The sequence below is a fragment of the Grammomys surdaster genome, unplaced genomic scaffold, assembly GCF_004785775.1.
Source record: "Grammomys surdaster isolate TR1022 unplaced genomic scaffold, NIH_TR_1.0 843, whole genome shotgun sequence".
Classification (NCBI taxonomy): domain Eukaryota; kingdom Metazoa; phylum Chordata; class Mammalia; order Rodentia; family Muridae; genus Grammomys; species Grammomys surdaster.
The window spans coordinates 38023-47076 of record NW_021605262.1 but is presented as its reverse complement, the minus strand read 5'-3'; the positions used below and the strand labels follow the sequence as shown (position 1 = coordinate 47076).

General features: G+C 48.7%; 1 protein-coding gene across 1 annotated transcript in view; it reads right to left on the bottom strand.

Annotated features, from left to right (window-relative positions):
• CUNH5orf49 (chromosome unknown C5orf49 homolog) overlaps window positions 1-2807 on the bottom strand; it is a 19815-nt gene extending 17008 nt beyond the window's left edge. Inside the window, exon 1 of the mRNA XM_028782700.1 lies at window positions 2553-2807. Within this exon, the coding sequence (XP_028638533.1) occupies window positions 2553-2807 (255 nt within the window). The remainder of the gene's footprint in view (window positions 1-2552) is intronic.
• Between the last annotated feature and the right edge of the window lie 6247 nt (window positions 2808-9054).

Here is a 9054-nt window from a genome sequence, read left to right as displayed (position 1 = left end):
CATAGCTATACACCCCAATCCCTTCTCAAAACTCCAGCAGGGATCCATGGCTTGGGGACACAGATCTGATGACAAGAGCCACTCCCCCCTTGTCCCTTCTGTCTTTCCACATTCCTCAACCATAAGCAGACTGCTGTTGTTAGATACAAGACCCTCTGGGAGTGCACTGGGGCTTCTAGTTGCTATCTTAGTGGACTAGAATTGCTGAAGTAGTCCCGCCAACTAAGAGGCTTAAACAACAACCATACATTGTCTTTTACTGCTGGCAACCAACAGCATGGACCCAGTAGTTCTCAGGGCAGTTCCTACAGAGGACTATGAGGCAGGGATATGCTCCAGGCTGCATTCTTCAGCTGGTCTATAGCATACTCGTACCCTCATAGCCCTCTCCCTACATTTTCTATGCATGTCTGTCTCTGTATACTTCCCTTTTCCAGTATGTTGGGTTAGGGGCGACCCTGGGTGTTCACTTTTGTTTGATGATCACTTATATAGAATTATGTCTCTTAAGTTCACATTCTGGGGGTTCTCAGGATCAGGACTCTGCAAAGGGAATTTTAAGAGTCCAAACACTAACAGTGGCCTACACCAAGAATGACTCCTGTTGCTGAGATGCCTATGTGTTGTATGCCTGACTCTTTGTGCATGCTGGCCTGATGGGAAGGAAGAGGATTCACTGGAGCCTGGGGTTGTCAGTGGGAAGATAGGAAGGATGGATTATGTAGGAAGACCTTACATAGTATTGTAGGAAGGAATGGTCGCCTTCATCTTAGGTACTTCCTTAATCCACACCGCTCTTTATGCAGTGACACAGGATAGCAAAAACACGGGGGATCAGGTCCTGAGTTACTTGTTGGATCCAAGTGTCCATATTTAATGTCCCTTTCCCATAATGTCACCCTGATGTAGGCATCCTAAGCAGGATTCACTGAAGAAAATTTAGTCACAATAGTGAAAGGAAGGAACAAATGACCCTCACAGCCTAGGTTTGCTTCTCTTGTATTAGCATCTGGTGAACAGTGCAAAGCAGCTGCCTCAGACCATAGTGCCATTCCCAAGACCAGCAAGTGCCCAGTGTTACTAAGCCAGAATCTAACCACAACTCCCAGCCCAGATCTTTCTGCACTCACTGGTCACACTCCTTGTGCTGGATAGTTTTGTGTTATCTTGCCGCAAACTAAAGCCAGTTGAGAGGAGGAAACCTCAATTAATAAAGTGCCACCATAAGACTGGGCTCCAGGAAAGCCTGTAAGGCATTTTCTTAATTAGTGAGGGATGGATGATGGCCTAGCCCATTCTAGGAGGTTCCACCCTGGGATAGTCCAGAGTTCTACAGGAAAGCAAGCTGAACAAAGCCATGGTGTGCAAGTCAGTAAAGCAGCACCCCTCCATGGTGTTCCAGCTCCTGCCTCCAGGTTCCTGTCTTGCTTGAGTTCCTGTCCTCGATGCTTTTGATGATGAACTGCATGTTCTATGGGACTGTGAGTGAGATAACTCTTTCCAACTTTGCTTTTGCTTGTGGTGTTTCTTCACAGCAACGGTAGCCCTAACTAAGACACTGTTCTTGTTGTTCCCACCATCTGGAGGCAGGACGTCCCCCACACCCTGGACCTTACAGGCATTGTAACTAGGGCCAGTGCTTGTTTCCACTGCTACCCCAGACCTGATACAGACAGACCCAGGGAGCTGAGCCGCTATTAAGTAGAGCAGCTCTGGCATTCCATTGTCCCACCAACAGATCATGGGCAGAAAGAGTAACCCAGTGTCCTCAGAGTACTCACGTAGGTTTTTACAGAATGGATAAGTAGTGGCCTCTCCACTGTTCCCAGAGGGGCACATCTGGTGACTCACCAGGAATGGCTGTGATTGCCTGATCCTTTTATGCACACACCTCTTCCCAGTTCCCTCTCTCGGGGCATCAAGCTCACATCTGCCCATCCTCACTTCCTGAAGTGTCTACACCCATGGTTGTGATGGCCATATTCTTGGTGTCCTTGCACCTCACCCCAAGGCTTGCCTGCTAACCATGCCTGCCTCACTAGTATCAACGTATTCAATTACCCTTCACAAACAGTAACACGGGGCCCTGACCCAGACTCTGGTATTTAACCCTAGCCAACCCCAAGATCAGTTCCACATCTGTGAGCCAGGAGGCTTCCACGCTATCCACAGTTCCGCGTCCGTATACAATTCCTCTGAACTCCGCAGTTCAACGCACTTTGTCCTGGGCACCACCCTCTGCCTAGAGCTGCACCACCTCTGTCGCCTCTGGTAGTGTGACCACCCCTCCTACCTTGGCTAGCTGCCCTTGACACTATCCCAAGCAGTCAGTCCTTCCCAACCCTCCAGTCACAGTTTGACTACCACACCTGAAGCCCTGCCCTAGCGCTGTCTGGAGAGCTCCAGTAACGTGGCCCCGCCCCAGGCCTCTCCCTAGCACTGAAGCCCCGCCCTCATCACTGTCCTTACCGCCCTGAGGCTCCTCTCTGGCAGTGAGGACCCCACCCCACCCCATCCCCTAACCCTCCTCTCTTTCTGTTGAACCTGCTCACCTGGCCCTCGCGACCAAAGTAGCTGCGCTCCTTGGGGCCCTGGTGCCGTGGCGGGATGTAGCTGAAAGCCGGTAACGCTGAGATGGGCAGAGGTCGGGGTTTGCCCCGCAGAGTTTCCACGGTGATTTCCTCCTCGTCTTCCACCTCCTCCTCTTCTGTCTCTTCTTCTCCCACCTCCTCTTCCACATTTCCCTTCTTCTCCTTCATGCCACCGGAGTCCATCGCCCGCTGTTCCTTCTTGACGGGTCCCTCCATCAGGTTATGAAGCTTCTGCGTCCCTCCAGGCGTCTGCGCTCGGCTGTTGCCTGGCAACTGCGCCCTGTTCTCAGCATCCGCTTAGTGACGAAGGTTGGGAAGTTCCTTGACGCCTCCTTCTAGGTTCTTTTTACCACACCCTGAGAGAGACCTAGCAGAGTTGTCTGTGGCTTTCCAAGTAGGAGCTGCCTAAGGGATCGCACCCAGTCCTCTACATCTTACAGCAGTCTGTTGTAAGTCTCGGGACATTCTTTAGCTTTGCAGATCGAGACAGAAAGCTACTATGTGTCAAGATTTGAGAGTACAACCCCAAAACAAACAAGCCTTGGGTCACAGCGTCCAGCTTACAACCTGGAGAAGACAGATGACAAAGATGAGAAAGGCTACAGAGGTCCAGGAGAGCGTGAAACAACAGAAAACTGAAAACTGTGCAACGCGTATGTTGCACATAACGGAAAGGCTAGAGGCACAGAAGCATGGGCCGCACACATGTGCCTCATGTGTAGCTGCGTTTCATATGTGGGCAAGGCATAAGAGCAGAGGAAAGTGACCTTGGCAGAGGAGTTAAGTTCTTCGGATTTAAGGCAGCTCTGATCATGGTCCCTCCTCAGCTCCAAGAACCACACTCCCTCCTTTCCTCTATTGTCCGCTGGCAGATTGCGTGAGTATACCATGAGTTGGGGAAAAAAAGGCCAGCAACCTTCCCACCATAAGCCAGAGTCTCAAGGGCTTTAGTCTTGCTGGAAACCATTTAGTGAGGTGATCATCTCCTTGAAGCTTGGAGATGTGTAGAAAAAAAGAGTCCTCACCTTTCTCCCACGAACGGAAGTCACAAGAGCATGCCTGTTAATGTTCCCATTCCCACAAAAGTATCAGTAAAATAAAATACCCTCTGAGATCTACTCCCAGCCTTTCCAGAGACAGAGAAGCCGGCTGGGGCCCTTTGCAAACCTTGTATAGATGATAAAGTACAGACACTTGGGCAGGTAGAAAAGGTTGACACAAAATATAGTGAGAGCTTGGCTCCAGCATAGCCCAGACTGAAATTATTCCATTATAGAAATCCCTTTCACAGCCATTCAGACATAACTCTGCTAGAGGCAATTTTATTCGGTAACATTTTGTTAGTAGTAAAAGAAAACTTTACTAACGGCACTTTAGTTAAACACAATCTCTAGCTAGCTTTAACTGTGAGTGCCACATAGCCTGGAAAAGGAGTCAATAGAAGGATTACCCTTGTTAGATTGTCCTGTTGGCCTATCTGTGAGGATCACCGTGGTGTAGGAGGATCCAGTCTACTATAGATATACCAGTCCCTGGAAAGGTGCCCCTGGACTGCATGAACCTGCAAGCAATCTGGCTAGCAGCATTCTTCTATGGTTTCTGCTTTGAGTTCCTGTCCTGAACTCTCTCAAGGATGGACTGTGGCCTGAAGTGTAAACCCAATCGAACCTTTCTTCCCCTGAGTTGCTTCTGTTCAGAGTATTTTATCACAGCAAGGAAGGGGAATGAGCATGCATAGAAGGCAGGCTTTGTTTGGGAATATGGCTGCAGGTGTAGGTACAGTGCAATGGGCCTTTCAGCCTGAGATCAAGATCAGACTCAACTACCAAGTCTCACAGTGTTCCAGAAACTAACAAGATACACAGGGCATCTCACCAGGCAGCCTTGGCAAGTAAGACCTTGGAGCCAAGGAGCAATTTTGGTGATATGGATTAAGACAGGGTATAGAGGATCTGGCTAAACCCACCTGGCAGAACACCTCAAGAGTACAGACCAGGCATCCAGGGATCCCCTGGAGGATTGTGGATGGTGCAGATCTAGTGAGGAAGGCTGAGCATGGCTAGGAGTTGGAGGGTGGGGGGTTGTTACACTAACTTTAGGTTCTTTTGTCAAAACTGAATGGTGCAAGGAAAATGCACAGATTGCCTGAGATGACATGTGGGATGAAAAACAAACAGCTATTCATTCACCTCAGTCAGTGAACCAAAGCAGCAATCACATCAAAGTATAACTTGGAGAATAAATGTGTTTACTGAGGTTACTTACAGGAGTGTACAAGAGGGGTTACTTACAGGAGCAAATACAACTAAAATAATCTGTGTCACCAAAAAGCCCAGCCCAGGTGTCAATTCACAAAAGCTCAAACTCTGGAAACTTCCGTATGTCTTAGAGACATCTCCACAGGTTAGAGAACTTTCTCCAGGCAGCTCAACTTACTCTTTTCTCCTCCAGCAATCTGTCACTGCTTCCGTAACCTTGACGAGGTGCCCTGTGTATCTTGTTAGTTTCAGGAACTTTGTGAGACTTGGTAGTTGTTTAGGTCCTGAGTTCATGAGCATTTTCCCTTTGAAAATGGGAGCTTAAAACTTCCAGGTCTATAAAGAGACCCCTCCAGAACAGAACTTTGAACCCACAAGAAACTGCTAAACAACAGGAGAAAGTTCAGAATTCTGGGGAAGGTTGACCAGGCAAAGAATTTGTGATTTTATTAGACTGAAAGCTCTCCATCTCTTTATCTTGGATGGCTCAGGAGGTACTCAGGAAGTACTTGATGACAAATAAAAATTGCTGCTTTAACCAATACCTGACACGATGAATGATGCTCTGTTATGCTTACAGACAGGATCATGTTGTCCTCTGAGAGACTCCACCCATCTGCTGACTCAGACAGATGCAGAGTCCCACAGCCAGTGGATGGAGCTTGGGAACTCTTATGGAAGAATAGGAGGAAGGATTGCAGGCCCCAAAGGGGATAGGAACTCCTCAGGAAGACCCAGAACGTCAACTAACCTGGACCCTTGGGGCTCTCAGTGTCTGAACCACCAACCAAAGATCATACACAGGCTGGACTTATACCTCCCTACACATATGTAGCAGATGTACAGCTTGGCCTTCATGTGGGTCCAGAACAGCTGGAATGGGGCTATCTCAAAAGCTGTTATGGGATATGTTCTTTTAGCTGGGCTGCCTTGTCTGGCCTCAGTGGAGAGGAAGCCTCACAGAGACTTGAAGTGCCGGGGGGTGGGGGGTGGATATCCAGGGCTCCTCCACCTGCACAGAGGCGAAGGGGAGGGGGTGACTGGGAGGGGGCAGTGAGTGGGATGTAAAGTGAGTAAAACAATAAAATTCAATTTAAAAAAATGTTGCTTTAGCTTGAGTTTCCTCTAAATTTGAGTCTAATTAGGGATTAGGTGCTTGTGAGTTATTTAGGAGGTAATTCCAGGGGCCAGGACCACCGAGAAGCAGGAGAGCTGGATCAGTCCATCAGGTTGGACTGGAACCTGGAAATTGAATGTCCTGAAACCCTGAGGCTGACTGGCATCTGAGATTCACGCTGATATCCCTCTCTCCCCACAGTGTCCTCTCCCCCCCACTACACACACACACCGGTATCCTGGTTTCTTCTTTAGTTCAATCAATGCCATGAACTTTGCTTCCCCCTAGTGACAGCCTAAGAGAATATCACCGCCATTTTCAGAGTCCACTTGCCTACTAACAATTTTCACCTGTTTTCCTTTTCTACTGCACTTTTAAAAATATAACAAGATTAGACCTTATTCAAGATTCTTAAATACGTGCTACTAAGAGCTACTGCCTGGATATGCTTGTGGTCACAGCAAACAGACACAGAAATTCAGAGGCGTGGGGGCTCAATGTATAGAGACCTAGACATGACAGTGCCAGATTCATGCCTCGTGGTGAAGCCAAAAACTATTATTAGCCTATTTTTTAAAAAACACAAACACTCTCAGGATTAAAATTCAGACAGAGCCAGGGTTAATTCTAGGTTTCTTTCCTGGGAATGACCCCTTTAATTTATACCAAGCACGGCAGCTAGGGTCCCTGTGACGTATCCCAACCCAGCCTACCAATCAGTATGAGCCTAGGCAGACGGGTTCTTCACGTGCGTCCAGAGTGCCACTGCTCTGTGTGAGTGTCCCTGTTATGTGTGTGATTTGACTAGTGTCGTCTTTACAGGCTTAACTTTCTTGTGGTGAGCCATAACATGACTAGAATCCTTATGTGAGAACACACTTTTTTTATTGGATGTTTTATTTACATTTCATGTGTTATCCCCTTACCCCATCCCCCCTGCCCCAGGAACCCCCTATCCCATCCCCTCTCCTCCTGCTTCTCTGCAGATGTGTCCCTACCTACCTCCCATTCCCACCTCCCCACCCTCAAATTCCCACCCACTGGGGCGTCCAGCCTTCATGAGACCAAGGATCTCTTCTCTGATCTATGCCCAACAGGGCCATCCTCCCTTACATATACAGCTGGAGCCATGGATCCCTCCCTAAGTACTCCCAGGCTGGTGGTTTAGACCCTGGGAGCTCTGGTTGGTTGGTACTGTTGCTCTCCTCATGGGGCTGCAAACCCTTTCAGCTCCTACAGTCTTCACTCTAACTCCTCCATTGGGAACCCCATGATCAGTTCAAAGATTAGCTGTGAGCATCTGCCTCTGAATATGTCAGACCCTTACAGACCTCTAAGCAGACAGCTATATCAGGCTCTTGTCAGCATGCACTTCCTGACTTCCACCTCAGCATCTACTTTTGGTGACTGCACATGGAATGGATGGATACCCAGGTGGAATGGTCTCCAGATGGCCCCTCCTTCAGTTTCTGTCCCTCACTCTGTCTCCATATTTGCTCCCTTGAGTATTTTGTTACTCCTTCTAAGAAGGACCGAAGCACCCAGACTTGGTCTTCCTTCTTCATGAGCTTCATGTGGTCTGTGAGTTGAATCTTGGGTAGAGAACACACTTCAAAGAGGAGCCGGTCAGAGGAAGAGGCAAGCACCCAGACACACCCCGGTGGAAGACAGCCATTTAAAAAGATAACAACACACACACACACACACACAGAGAGAGAGAACCAATGGGAAGTAGGTCGTGTGTTGATGCCAGGAACTGCCTAAGGCTCACCAAGGCACTACGAAGTACATGAAGCATTTTCTCCTAAGTCTTCAGAGATGGATATCTTGCTGGCACCGTGACTCTGGGCTACTAGCCTCCAACTGTGAAGGCTGATACTTGATCCCACCACTGTGACCCACACACTCTGTGGTATTTGTTACAGAATCCCTAAGATAATCCCTAAGCATAAAACAAAACTTGTCCAGATTTACTTTCTACTGCTTTAATAAACCCATAACCAAAAGCGAGTTGGGGTAAGAAAGCACATTTTAGTTTATAGGTTACAGTCTGCCATTGAGAAGCAGGGAAGGAGCTCAAGCAGGAACCCAGAGGCAGGAACTGAAGAGAGGCCGTGGACAAAGCTGCATACTGGCTTGCTTACTCCCTAGTTCTACTCAGCTAGCTTTTCTATATGGTTCAGGAATGGCGCTAGCCACAAAGGGCTGGACCCTTCTGTATCAACCAGTAGTTAAGAAAATAGCCCCACAGGTAAGTCTGACCTGGGCAACTCAAGTTCTCTCTTCCCAGGTAACTGTCACTACCCTCTACATCAGTGTCCATTGTGGCTCAGATCCTGCAGGCCAGAAGGATGTCCTCATAGCTCAGACAGATCGTACGGGCCACAGAGGATAGCTCATGTATGACTCAGAACCCACAGGCCAGAGGGATGTCCCACTACCACAGGCACTGAGGCACAAGTCCACGAGCAACAAGTGAGGAAGAGGAAACGAAGCCAGGCATCAGGATTCTTCAACAGTTCTTACTACGCTGTTGCTTCTCAAGACCATGCTGAAACAGCATACTTGGCACTGCGGAAAGCAGAAGGCACCGGAGACACGGAGTACGACGACGTTGGGTGCTCAGCAGAGCGGTGAGCTGCACCTGTCCCTATGCCAGGTCACAAGCAGCACACTGTCCCTGAGCCAGGTCAGGAGCCTGGCGTTCTAGCTTGCCTCACACCTGGGCCAAGGGAGACAGATCAGAGCTACCAATGCACGGGAACTATGCAGCTCCCTCCTTCCCTCCAGGCACCCCCAGCCCCAACCTACACAGCTCTGCTTCCAACCCTCACCAAACATCACTCCTACCAAAGGAACTGAAAGATAAAACTTCTTCCTTACCTTTATTAGAAACAGAAAACACACCGGGCAGTGGTGGTGCACGCCTTTAATCCCAGCACTTGGGAGGCAGAGGCAGGTGGATTTCTGAGTTCGAGGCCAGCCTGGTCTACAGAGTGAGTTCCAGGACAGCCACAGCTACAGAGAAACCCTGTCTTGAAAAACCTAAAAAAGAAAAAAAAAAAAAAAGAAACAGAAAACACACACC